At 36.1% G+C, this 13432-nt stretch overlaps 1 protein-coding gene across 3 annotated transcripts in view; it reads right to left on the bottom strand.

Annotated features, from left to right (window-relative positions):
• Positions 1-13432, bottom strand: part of CEP135 (centrosomal protein 135) — a 76236-nt gene that overhangs the window by 52262 nt on the left and 10542 nt on the right. For all 3 annotated transcript variants that reach the window (XR_005983276.1, XM_041726999.1, XM_041726998.1), the window contains exons 6-10: positions 13201-13285; positions 9965-10093; positions 8182-8397; positions 6249-6314; positions 2844-2982 (exon numbers count right to left, since the gene is read on the bottom strand). Coding sequence is in view for 2 of the 3 variants with exons in the window: in XM_041726999.1 (XP_041582933.1) it covers positions 2844-2982; positions 6249-6314; positions 8182-8397; positions 9965-10093; positions 13201-13285 (635 nt within the window). In the remaining variant the exon portion in view is untranslated. The remainder of the gene's footprint in view (positions 1-2843; positions 2983-6248; positions 6315-8181; positions 8398-9964; positions 10094-13200; positions 13286-13432) is intronic.

Here is a 13432-nt window from a genome sequence, read left to right as displayed (position 1 = left end):
GTTCCCCTTTCTCCAAATCCTCACCAACACCTGTTGTTTTTTGTGTTACTGATTTTAGCAATTCTGACACATGTGAGGTGATATCTCACTATAGTTTGGATTTGAATTTTCCTGATGGTAAGTGATGATGAGCAGCTTTTCTTTTTTTTTTCAGCTACAGATTTTTATTATGAGCAGCTTTTTTGTTTGTTTGTTTGTTTTTAAATTTTATTTATTTATTCACAGACATAGAGAGAGAGAGGCAGAGACACAGGCAGAAGGAGAAGCAGGCTCCATGCAGGGAACCCGATGCGGGACTCGATCCCGGGTCTCCACGATCACACCCCAAGCTGCAGGCGGCGCCAAACCGCTGCGCCACCAGGGCTGCCCTATGTGCAGCTTTTCATGTGTCTGTTGGCCATCTCTTTGTCTTCTTTGGAAACATATCTATTCATGTCTTCTATTCATTTTTTAACTGCATTGTTTGTTTTTTGGTGTTGAGTTTTATAAGTTCTTTTTAAATTTTGGATACTGATCCTTTATCAGATGTATCATTTACAAATATCTTCTCCCATTCTATAGGTTGCCTTTTAGTTTTGTTGACCATTTCCTTGGCTGCGCAAAAGCCTTTTATTTTGATGTCCCAAAAGCTCATTTTTGCTTTTGTTTTCCTTGCCTTAGGAGACATATCAGGGTATGTTTAAATGCCTGGGGAACCCCGAGTGGCTCAGTCGTTTAGCGCTGCCTTTGGCCTGGGGTGTGATCCTGGAGACCTGGGATCGAGTCCCGCATCGGGCTCCCTGCATGGAACCTGCTTCTCTTTCTGTGTCTCTGCCTCTCTCTCTGTTTCTCTCATGAATAAATAAATAAAATCTTAAAAATAAACAAATAAATGCCAATGGACAGGGATGCCTGGGTGGCTCAGTGGTTGAGCATCTGCCTTCGGCTCAGGGCATGATCCTGGGGTCTTGGGATTGAGTCCTGCATTGTGTTCCCCACAGGGAGCCAACTTTCCCTCTGCCTATGTCTCTGCCTCTCTGTTTGTCTCTCATGAATAAATAAAATCTTTTAAAAAAATGCCAATGGACAAAAACAGTACAGGCTAAAGTTATGGAAAAAAGATAATATGCAAGGTTTTAAAATTAGAGAGGGTAGGATCCAGAGAACAGATGGAAGCAGTGGCCTTTCCTAAGAGGGACACACTTCCACAGTAACAGGAGGGAAGATAAAAATGGACAGTTTAAGATCTTGGGACAGGAAACTGACAGAAGGCCTCCCTGATGGCTTCCATGCTCTTAGGGAACCTGAAGATCGCCCACTCAGAATGGGAAGTGGAATGAGATTCCTAAGTTTACTGAGAATGGAAAACATGTGAAATGTTCCCTGCAGAGAGTAGGAGATCAAGTGGTAAGAAACAGAGAGTAAGATTTCCATACATTATCAAGAGTGCTGCTCAAGTTCAGGACTATCTAATTTATAGTGCTACTGGGCAGCCCTGGTGGCTCAGCGGTTTAGCGCCGCCTTCGGTCCAGGGCGTGATCCTGGAAACCTGGGATCCAGTCCCATGTCAGGCTTCCTGCATGGAGCCTGCTTCTCCCTCTTTCTCTCATGAATAAATGAATAAAATCTTAAAAAAAAATTTATAGTGCTACTGATGTGTTGGGTGCACACACAGCCAGTACTTAGCTGCTCATGTGTAAACGTGTAAAAGGTAAATATTTTGGTTGACTTGTGGTAGGATTTTTGGCAGGCTGGTACTTTTGCAGCACAGAGAAGTAGGGAATTTCAGACATGAAGGATCATGCAGAAATGACAGGTTACAGCAAGGTATGAAAGGAAGTAAACTGCAAACTTACATACATAGGTCAAAGCAGTTTAACGTATTAACCCATTTAATCCTCAGAACAATCTTTTGGGTAGTTGCCATCGGTAACCCTTGGGACAGCATAGAGAGGTTAAGTAATACACTCAAGAAATACAGCCAGTAAGTGGAGAAGAGGTCAAACAGATTATCCACATGGATGCTGAAGAGCCTAGGATATAGCCTCTTTGTAATATAATACACTGGCTTTTCTTTTACTTCTGAAGACACGTGGGAATTTGACAGCACCAGGCTCTTACCATTCCTTCTGCCTGGAAAAAACTGCCCCAAATCTTTATTTGGCTGGTGTCTTGTCTCTGAAACCTCAGGTCAGTCAATTCTAGCACATCTTCCCCCATTTTAATACCTCTTATCATCTAAAATTGGTTTGTTCACTTATGTGTTGCTAATTTGTCCAACTAGAACAAAGGCTCCACAAGAGCAGGGGCCCTGTGTATTTTGTTTACCATCATATTCTCCAGTACCCAAAACAGAGCCTGGCATACAACAGGCTCATAAACGTTTGTCGAATGGATGGATGAGTGGATAAATTCTTACATGTTTCTTAAACTAACTCATTCAGGGTTGGTACCTGGCAGAAAGTTGCCCTATGAAGAGAGAAAAAGAGAGAGAGAAGGAGAAAGAGAATGAGAATGTGTTCTTTCAGGTGATGCAAGTGCTTCAATTTCCGTACTTCAATTTTTCACAATTTTAGTTTTCCTCTGAATCTTAAATAATTACATTATCTGCCTCAAAAAAGGATATACTTCTGTTGGAAAATATTCAAACAGGGTTCCCTGTACCAACTAGTCAAAATATGAAAGAATCCTGTAAGGTCATTGAGGGAGAGAGGTTTTCCATTCCAAACCTAGTATGGTTTCTGGTATATAACAAGCACTCCACAAATATTTATTGAATAAATGAATGAAAGATTACTAAGAAAAATAATAAGTCAGGTGGAAATCACATTCACTTTTTAAGTTATCAACATTTTGTATTTTACCTGTAACTGCAAAACTTTCCATTTTTTTGTTAAGTCTTTGCTTTTCTTGTTCAAGCTGATGAACGACAGTTTCCAGGTCTGATTTTATAAGTAGTTCATCACTCAGTCTCTCCTTTTCTTTATGGCATAAGTTTAATTCCTACAAATTTTAATACTATAATTAGGATTTCAAACAACTTTATAAAATATTATAAAGCTTAAAATATATATTTTGGTAAGTACATTTAATTAAGAATGATTCATATATACACAGACACACACTTTTAGTTAGTCAAATATATAATTTCAACTAAAGTTAATTATCAACTGTGGCTAAAAGGACCGTAAAACCCAAACATCAACAGTGCTCCTTTCTGAATAGAATTATTAGATTTTATTCTCTAATTTGTTTAGCATATTGTCCTACTTTTTTTTTTTTTTTAAATTTTTAATTTTATTTATTTATGATAGTCATACAGAGAGAAAGAGAGAGAGGCAGAGACACAGGCAGAGGGAGAAGCAGGCTCCATGCGCCGGGAGCCTGATGTGGGATTCGATCCCGGGTCTCCAGGATCGCGCCCTGGGCCAAAGGCAAGCGCCAAACCGCTGCGCCACCCAGGGATCCCTTGTCCTACTTTTTATTTATTTATTTTTTTTATTATTATTATTTTTTATTTATGATAGTCACAGAGAGAGAGAGGCAGAGACACAGGCGGAGGGAGAAGCAGGCTCCATGCACCGGGAGCCCGACGTGGGACTCGATCCCGGGTCTCCAGGATCGCGCCCTGGGCCAAAGGCAGGCGCCAAACCGCTGCGCCACCCAGGGATCCCTTTGTCCTACTTTTTAAAACGAATATGTACTTGTGCAATAAAAAGTTTTAAAGCTTTCTTACTTTTAAAGGAAGGCAGAATGAAGACATAGTGCTTAAGACTACCGTAGGTATCAGTAACTATGCTGGTTATTCTTGCAGGCTCAACTGCACAATGGGGATAAGAGCATTATTGGACACCAAGGATTCACTGGTGAGTATGAAACTGGTGAGTATGAAACTAAGGATATGAAGCATTCTGCACAGTATCTAGCACACGGCAAGTGCTCAATAAATGTAAGCTATTAATATCATTTATCTTAAAAATACATAATACAGCATAAATGGGAAAAAATAAGAAAGGTCAGAAAGTATCTTACTGTCAGCCAATTCTACTGAAACTTGGCAAGACAAGCATTATGAATCACACTCAACTGTTTAGAGTGTACATACAATGGCAGTGAACAAAAATCCCTGCCCTCACAGAGTTTACGTTGTTAGTAAAAATAACATCAAAACATCTACTTTCTGTTTATTGACCTCATGGAAGAATTTCACAAGACTGATGCGATTCAAGAGTAGACCCCATCCAAAAGAAAAAAAGAGAGGACAATATTTTGCAGGTTTAGTTGATTCAGTTATTCAATATTGAATTGAATAGCTGCAGGTGAATAAAAGGGAAACCACTGTGATTCACAGTGAGCATATAAAAATCAGCAAGTACTCAAGCACCTACAATGTACCAGCATATCACAATGGATGCATTTTTTAAAAATATTTTATTTATTCATTTGAGACACACAGAGAGAGAGAGGCCGAGACACAGGCAGAGGGAGAAGCAGGCTCCATGCTGGGAGCCCGATATGGGACTCGATCCTGGGTCTCCAGGATCATGCTCTGGGCTGAAGGTGGTGTTAAACTGCTGAGCCACCCGGACTGCCCTGGATGCATTTTTTAATTTTCCTTATGCCACCACAATGTTGCTGATACACTGTTTAAGACTATATATATAATGAAAAAACTTGAAAATTAGTATTAGTCTTAGTTTCTAATATAAGAAACCCATCCAGGGATGCCTGGATGGCTCAGCAGTTGAGTAACTGCCTTCGACTCAGGGTGTGATCCCGGGGTCCTGGGATTGAGTCCCACATCAGGCTCCCTGCATGGATCCTGCCTTTCTCTCTGCCTGTGTCTCTGCCTTCTCTCTCTCTGTGTCTCTCATGAGTAAACAATTTTTTTTTTATAAAAGAAAGAAACCCATCCAATTTAAAAGCTATTAAAAAAAATCCCCAATCATCAAAATTAGAGAGGAAGACAAACCATGAAAGACTCCTAACTCTGGGAAACAAAGGGTTGCAGAAGGGGAGGTAGGTGGGGGGATGGGGTAACTGGGTGACAGGCATTAAGGAGTGAACATGATGTGATGAGTACTGGGTATTATCTTATATATTGGCAAACTGAATTTAAGTAAAAAATTTAAAAAATCCCTAATCACTTTTTAGGTTACCACCCAGGAGTTTCTACCTAGAAGCAAGACATGCTGTCAGTTCTAGACTATAAAACCATATGCTAGATCTAGGCTTATGCTGGGAAGACTACCATTTTTCTCATTTGAAGACTATCAGAGCAAATATTATCTAGGAAAATGGTTTGCAACTACCAAAGCTTATTAAAAGAGGAGTGTTTCTTTTCTTTAAGATTTTATTTTTAAGTAATCTCTATACCCAACATGGGGCTTGAACTCACAACCCTGAGATCAAGAGTTGTGCACTCCAGGGGCACCTGGGTGGCTCAGTTGGTTAAGTGATCAACTCTTGATTTTAGCTTAGGTTATAATTTCAGGGTTGTGAGATCAAGCTTTCTGACAAACTCCTGTGTTCAGCGTGGAGACTGTTTGATATCCTCACCCTCTGCCCCTCCCCGCACTCGTGCACATGTTCTCTAAAATAAATAAAATTAAATCCTAAAAAAAAAAGTTGCATGCTCCAATTGAGCTAGGTACCCTAGACTGAGTGCTTTTAATAAAAGTCAACAACTTCAACAATTATCAATTTCTAGTTTTAATATTAGTAAACTGACAAGTCATGAAGTAATTTAAGAAAATATAAAATTCTTAACAGGTTTTCCAAATTCAAATTGCCATCTACTCTACATGAAATTAAAGAATTATAAAAACATAAGTGAAATTAAATACATTCATACAATGGAATATTACTCAGCCATAAAAAGAAAGTACTTGGATGCATGCTACAACAAGCATGAGATCTGAAAACACTGTGCTAAATGAAAGAAGACAGAAACAAAAGGCCACATATTGTACAATTCCATTTGTACAAACTGTCCAAATATGCAAGTCTATAGAAACAGAATGACTAGCAGTTGTCCGGGGAAAATGGAGAGTGACTTCTAATGGGTATGATGTTTCTTTCTGGGGTGATGAAAATGTTCTGTTACTAGATGATCATAATGGCTGCAGCACTTCATAACTATACCAATACTAATGAATTAAATGCTTAAGAGTGAATATTATAATGTGTAAATTATATCTCAACAAAAAATGTATGCATACAAATCTTCTTATCAAAATTTCTGGCAATTTAACATGACATCTACTTACCAGTTGAAGTTTTGCCATTGTTTCTTCAAGATCCCGCATTTCAGAAAGCTTTCTTTTAATCTCTTTCTAGGAATAAAAAACTTATTAAGTACAGACCTAAAAGTCAAGAATACTTCTCACACTGAGTCACACTGCAAATAAGACCAAGTCATTTTTTTAGTCTTCCTTCTCACCAGTGAGATGGGAGGCTTTAGCTGTTTTAAGCCTCAATTTCAGTAAAGAGGAGACAAAGTCCATGCTTCTCTTTAAAGTCTTGGCATCCTAAATGCTTACAGGGAGCTATTTGTAACATCTGAAACAAGAGGGTCCTCTCATATACACCTGTAGGACCTATATACTTGTAGGACCTTCCTTGAACCTTGATTTGTGGGTTCTTTTTATAGCATGGTCATTTCCGACTTTTTCTATCTTATTTGATTTCCCTCCACCTGCTACTACCAATGTGGAATCTCTATACAGCAAATGAGAGCACTGAATGCCAACATTAAAATATTTTGACCCAACAGGAACCTATTGTGAGCCAAACTGTCATTCTTGAGCACTGCCAATGGGACTTGAGAAGCTATGTTTAGTATGTTGTATGCATGAACATAGAAGATTCAAAATGAAGTGGAAAAAGAGAGGAATAAGATATAGGAGTGTTGCAATGAAACTAGAGCCACAAAAAATTAAAACCACAATAATTATGAAGTTCATTTTCTTTTTAAGCTTATTTTTAAAAATTTACTATTTTTTAAAAGATTTATTTGACAGAGAGAAGAGTGAGCACAAGCAGGGACAGTGGCAAGCAGAGGGAGAGGGGGAACTGCTTAGCAGGGAGCCTGATGCTGGGCTCCAGGCCAGGACTTTGGGATCATGACCTGAGGCAAAGGTAGATGCTCAAGTGACTGAGCCATTCAGGTGCTCCTTAAGTTTTTTTTTTTTTTTTTTTTTTTTTTTTTTTTTTCTGGTAGTCTCTATACTCAACGTGGGGCTCGAAATAATGATCCTGAGATCACATGCACTTCCAATTGAGCTAGGCAGGTATCCCTATATTCTTCATTTTTAAGACTCCACTGACTATTCTCAGTTTCTTGAGATTTAGTAATTTTATAACTTTTTTTCATTTCTATAAAAAATGTCATTGGGATTTGGATAAGGATTGTACTGAAACTGCAGACTGCTTTGAGTACTATGGACATTTAAACAAGTTCTAAATAAATATAGTTTCAATTTATATATTTTTTATTGCAGAGATGTTTGATAGAGTGATCATGAAAAGATCTTCAAGTATAAATATGTTAAAATAGGATAAAACTCTGGAGATTTCAAGAAGAAAAGGGTCATTTACATTCTACTAGCTTTGTTTAAAAGAACAATGTGACAGTTTTAAGAGTATTTACAATAAAATGGAAATTATCTTTCATAACTATTATTTTATTATTTTTTAAAGATTTTATTTTATTTTTTTAAAGATTTTATTTTTTAAGTAATCTCTACACTCAACAGGGGCTTGTACTCACAACCCCAAGATCAAGAGTTGCCTGCTCCTCCCAACACACCAGCCACATGCTCCCTTTCATATCTGTTTAAACTTAAAGATGAAAAATGTTAGCTACCAACTTAAAGATTTTAAGGACATATACTATTGCAGAAAATATTTTTAAAGGGCTCGTGAGCACAGGATGACACAGAGGACATATTTTCAAAGCCCACTCACAATAGAGATAAAAAGGACAGAGACGAAAATCCTGAAGAAAAATAGGGCAAAATCTGGAGAGTTATCCTAAGAAAAGGTGTGCTTCAGAAACACACCCATATTTAGAGAGCATAAACAATATTTCAGAAAAACTTGAATTATGAAACAAACCAAAAGACCAAATCAGATATTAAGGAGGCTTAAACTCACGATGTTCCAGGAGAATTAACAAATACTCCCACGACCCAGACATACCTTTGCTTCCCCAAGTTCTTTATCGGCAGTCTCAAGCACTTCTTCTTTATGTCTTTCTAACTGCTGTGCTAACTGGTCTATTTCAGTTAATTCTTGGCAGAGTTTTTCATTTTTGTTACTTAAATTAACAACTTCAGTAGTCACTGTTTCCTTGGTTTCCATAAGCTCCTGTATATGCTTCTCTAGGTCTTTATTAGCTCGCTGAAGAAAGTCAACCTAAATTGAATTTGTAATTCACAGGTATATGAATTGGAAAATCATCCTAAATACTGAACTTACAAAAATATTTCAAAATACTGTATTTCTTAAAGCACTAAAAATTTAAACAGAGTTATTTTGCATTTATAATCTTACAGTTTTGATTCACAAAACTGACAATGTAAAGTATAATAAAAATATATAGCCACTGGCTTCCAATTTTTAAACATGGATGGAAAAGTAAAACATGTGTGTGAACTTTTTTCCAACAGAGAGTTCTAAAATTACAAGAATATCACTACAATGATAATATCACTCTAGACTGTGCTGTCCAATATAGCAGTCACTAGTATCCACATGTGCATACTGTGGCTTGTCCAAACTGAGATGTCCTATAAATGTAAAATATACACAAGATTTCAAAGACTTGGTGCAAAAAAGAAAGAATGTAAAATATCTCAACATCATTAATTACACATTAAAATTATATTTTGGATACACTGAAGTAAACACATTATTAAAGTTAATTTCATTTGTTTCTTTTTACTTTCTTAATCTAGTTACTAGAAAATTTTATGGTTTTATGTTTTACATTGAAATCTGGGATTCATTTTTTCCCCTTTTTTCTTTCTTAAGTGGGTTCCACAGATGCTTGACCCTGAGATCAAGACCCGAGCTGAGATCAAGAGTCAGTCGAATGCTTAACTGAATGAGCCACCTATGTGCTCCCAGAACATTTTAAATTACATATGTGGCTCATATCGTATTTGTGTTGGAGAGCACCGCTCTAGAGCTACTGCTGATATTCATGACTTACTCAATTCTGGTAACAGCCCAAGCAGCAATGACATGTCTAAATTTTTATAGGTAATGTAACATGTTTTATAGAAGTCTCCTGTTCTTTTACTCCCAAGTCAAATGCAAGGCAAGAGAATCTATTATATGATTACCTTTTTAAAATAATATTTTATTTATTTATTCATGAGAGACACAGAAAGGCACAGGCAAATGCAGGGAGCCTGACATTGGACTAAATTCCAGGTCTCCAGGATCACACCCTGGGTTGAAGGTGGCCTAAACGGCTGAGCCCTTTGGGCTGCCCGTATGTTTAGTTTTTCTATTTCTTTTTAAAAATCTTTTTAAAAAATAAAAAAATATAAAATAATAAAAAAAATAAAAATCTTTTTTTACATTATAAAACAAATAAATTTTTGAAAATAAAGAAAATAAAAAAGAATACCTCATGACCCAAAGATAAACTGTTTACTTTGCTGTATTCTCTTCTAGTGTTTTCTCTCTCCAAGTTCATATGCACATTTCCAAAAGCAAACTGAAGATCACACTGTGTCTATAGTTTATTCTCCTCTTTTAAATATTTAACATTACAGTGTATATATTTTTCTGCCTCATTAACTATTCTTTAAAAACATGATTTTTCAATAGTTGCATCCTATTTCTGGATACTTTGGCTCTATCAAATTTTTCCCACTGTAAATAATACACTAGTGAACAACTCTGTCACTTTTACAAATCCATGATACTTAAGGATTTTATACACCCAGTGAAATAATTATAAAGTCATTACCTGAATATTTAAATGAGCAATAAGCTTCTCATTGCTTTTATTTCTAGTCTCCAAAGAGAGAATATCAGGGGAGCGGCCCCTGTCCAATGCAACTGATAGTCGTTCTATCTCTCGTTCTCTTAGCTCAATCTGAAGACATAAAATCATGTGATCATCTTTAAAAATCTGCTTTGAACTGAAATAATTAACACTGGACACTTATTTGGATATACTTCTATTTCTTATGTTTTATAAGTATACAAGAGATTAACATTCATGTATGTACCAATCTCTATATGGAATTATGAAATGCATATACACAGAGCAAAAATAAACACAGAAAATATCAAAATAAGAATGTCAACAAGGCTTTTGTAAGTATTTCTACTGAAAATATTATTCCCAATTAATTTTAGATTTTGCCCCCCTCCTCCAAGATTAGGCAATGTTTATATAAAAATAAACTATTAGGTATCAGAACTGAGGTCTAATCTACTTCAGTGCCTGGTGGAATAAATGTAGAGTAAATGAATGAATGTAGGACACAAAGAATTGCTACTGAAACTCAATATAGAAAAGGACAGGCAGTTGGGGTGAATTTAATAATTATCTAAAAACAACACACATAAAATCACAGAGATCACTATCAACCATGAATTCACACTTATTCACCTGCATGAAAGGTATATGAAAGGAAAAAGGTATATGGCACCAAAGTAGTTAAGGGAATAAACTGATTTACTCTCCATGATATATTCATATGCCTATAGAAATTAGTGAAGGCTTGATCAAAAATGAAAAAGGTTATATATGATGCTATGAAGAGAAGAAAGGAGAACAGTGACACAGAAGCATAATGCCACGTGGTATGATTGAAGGAGCAGAAATGGCTAAGACTGGACTGTAACACACAAGGGAACTTATTTATGGTGAGATCTGAGGAATCAGGCTGAAGTTAATTATCATAAGCTCTGAATACTTTGCCAAGGAGAAAGATTGCTCTGGACTAAAAGATGAATAAGAATAAAACCAGGGGAAGGGAGATCTACTGGAGAAATTTATGAGAGATGAATAAGGCATAAAATAAAACAGCGAGATAGACTAGAGCCGAAAAAGTAAGTTTACAAAGTACTTGAAAATGACAGAACTTGGTGAGTAGTAAGTGAGTGGTATGTGAAGGGAAGAGAATGAGATTTACAAAGATCACAGAATGTTGGCTTGGACAGATGGTGATGCTACCAAAGTAGAGAATACAGGAGGGAAAACAGATTTGAGGGAGAAGATAACAAGTTCAGTACTAGGCATATGGTACGAAGAGGTTTCATTCAAGTGGAAATGCCCAGTGTGAAATTGGATATATGGGTCTGGAGCTCTACAGAAATTTGAGCCAGAAACACTGGGAAGTCATCAACATACAGGGAATATTTTAAACCAAGAGAGAGATGAGACCTTCTGAGAAAATATACTGGGAAAGGAGAAGGGTCAAAGACAGGATCCTGAAAAACAGTAATATTTCGGGAAACAGGCACAGGAAAAAAAAAGCAAAAAAGAAATGGTAAGACTTTTTTTAAAAAAGGGAAAACAAAGAAAATGAAGTCATGAAAGTATTTAAAAGAGAAATTATCAGATATGTTGAATACTACAGAGGGATTGAGAAAATAAAGACTAAAAGTATCCTTTTGGATCTAGCAATTAATGTCACCGGTGTCATTAACTAGACCAATTTATGTAATGGGAGGCAGAAGCCAGAATGCAATAGGACAGCAGGAGATAAAGACGTGAGACAGAAGAGTAAGAATAAGATACTCTTGAGAAGTCTGCCTGAGAGAGGAGAAGACATCGGCAAGAGAGAAAGGTGGTTAAAGGAGATCTTTCTAGGGGGTATTAGTAATGACCATAATAGCACATCCTTCTAGGATTGTTAGGGAGATTAAAAGCATTACTAGTTGTAAAGTGGCCATATTGTTAAAGAAAGAATAACCGATTAAAGCCAAAAAAAAAAAAAAAGAGAGGAAATGGAGCCAAGAGCAGAGGTAGAAAGAGCAAGCCTTAAACAGGAAGAATGCCACACTACCCATTAAGTCTAGAGAGTTCAGTGTGAACACTGCTAATTTTAAGGTAGAAATAAAGCTGAGACAAGGTGGTATCTTGAGAAGGAGGGTGTTTATTATAGGCTTGGGAAAGAGCTGGAGGAGAACAGCAGTGTTTGGAATAAAGACTGAGAAAAACAGAACAAACTTGAGCAAAAAAAAAAAAAAAAAGGTATCAGAGTACATTCAACTAAGACTGATAACCTGATAACCACAATAAATTGATAGTTTCAATCACAACGGTCAGGCTATTTTCTCCAAATACCTCATCTACCTCACAGAGATAGTAAAGATTGGTCAGCTTATGTTTATAAAGTACTTGGAAAAAAATATGGTGAAAGTGTGATTATAAATTGAAAAATATAAACAATATTCAACTTCTGCATATTTGATATTTTCCATCTCTCTCCATATAGTTAAGTTTTTTGGTTGACATGATCACAATTCCTTTTTACTCCAAATTTAACGGAATAATCTTCAAAGTACTTTACAAACTTAACAGTTATACTAACACATAAGTTACATCTATATTTGTATGTGCAAATCACTTCACTCCAAAAAAATAGTCATGTGCAGAAAATGAAAAACATGTTACCCAATTTAAGCTTCAGTAAGCATATTAAGAAAGAAAGCCTGTAATTATATAAATACAATTTAGCCAAAACAACAATAGAGGGTATGATTATGATCTAACCTACATACATTAATTCCCCTGCTTCTTCAGAAAACCATTTTACTAGGTCTTGTTGTGGTACACAACAAATATGGTACCACAGAAGAGTGACTATCAAAAAAGACGTTCCAAATGACAAAATCTATAGTAAGAGTAAAAAAATTATTTAAGATACCCCTACAAAGCATACTTCAGTAAAATATCTCCCAAGATGGAAACAAGTAATATGGTTTACAATACTAGAGGAGATAGCTGATTCACCTAAAGAAACCCCCAAAAACTATTATAACCAAGGGACTGCACTGTTAACTCTGAAGCTATCTAAACCACTCCAGCTATTATCTCTATTAACAAATTGGTGGAAAAGATAAAAGCTGAATAAAAATTCAGTATCAGTTATCCCAAATATAACCCAACTTTATTTACAACCACAGCATATCCATCTCAACAATGTAACCATGCATCCTTACTATGGAAGTAAATAAAAATCCTACCTGCTCGTTATAATCCCTCAGTCCACTTTCCATCATTGTTAACTTTTCTTGTAACTGGTGGACTTCCTGTTGAAGTTCTTGAATTCTGAAATACATTTATAATTAATGCCAATATACTTTTATTAAGAAATAAAAAAAAACCCAAAACCCCAAGAAATGAAACTAGATATATTCTCCTATAAATTTTCTACTTTCTATTTCTCAATAAGTTATGAAATATTGTGCCAAAGGG

This window comes from Vulpes lagopus, chromosome 12 (genome assembly GCF_018345385.1).
Source record: "Vulpes lagopus strain Blue_001 chromosome 12, ASM1834538v1, whole genome shotgun sequence".
NCBI lineage: Eukaryota > Metazoa > Chordata > Mammalia > Carnivora > Canidae > Vulpes > Vulpes lagopus.
Note: the sequence above shows the minus strand (reverse complement) of the source record. Positions and strands in the feature narration are given on the sequence as shown.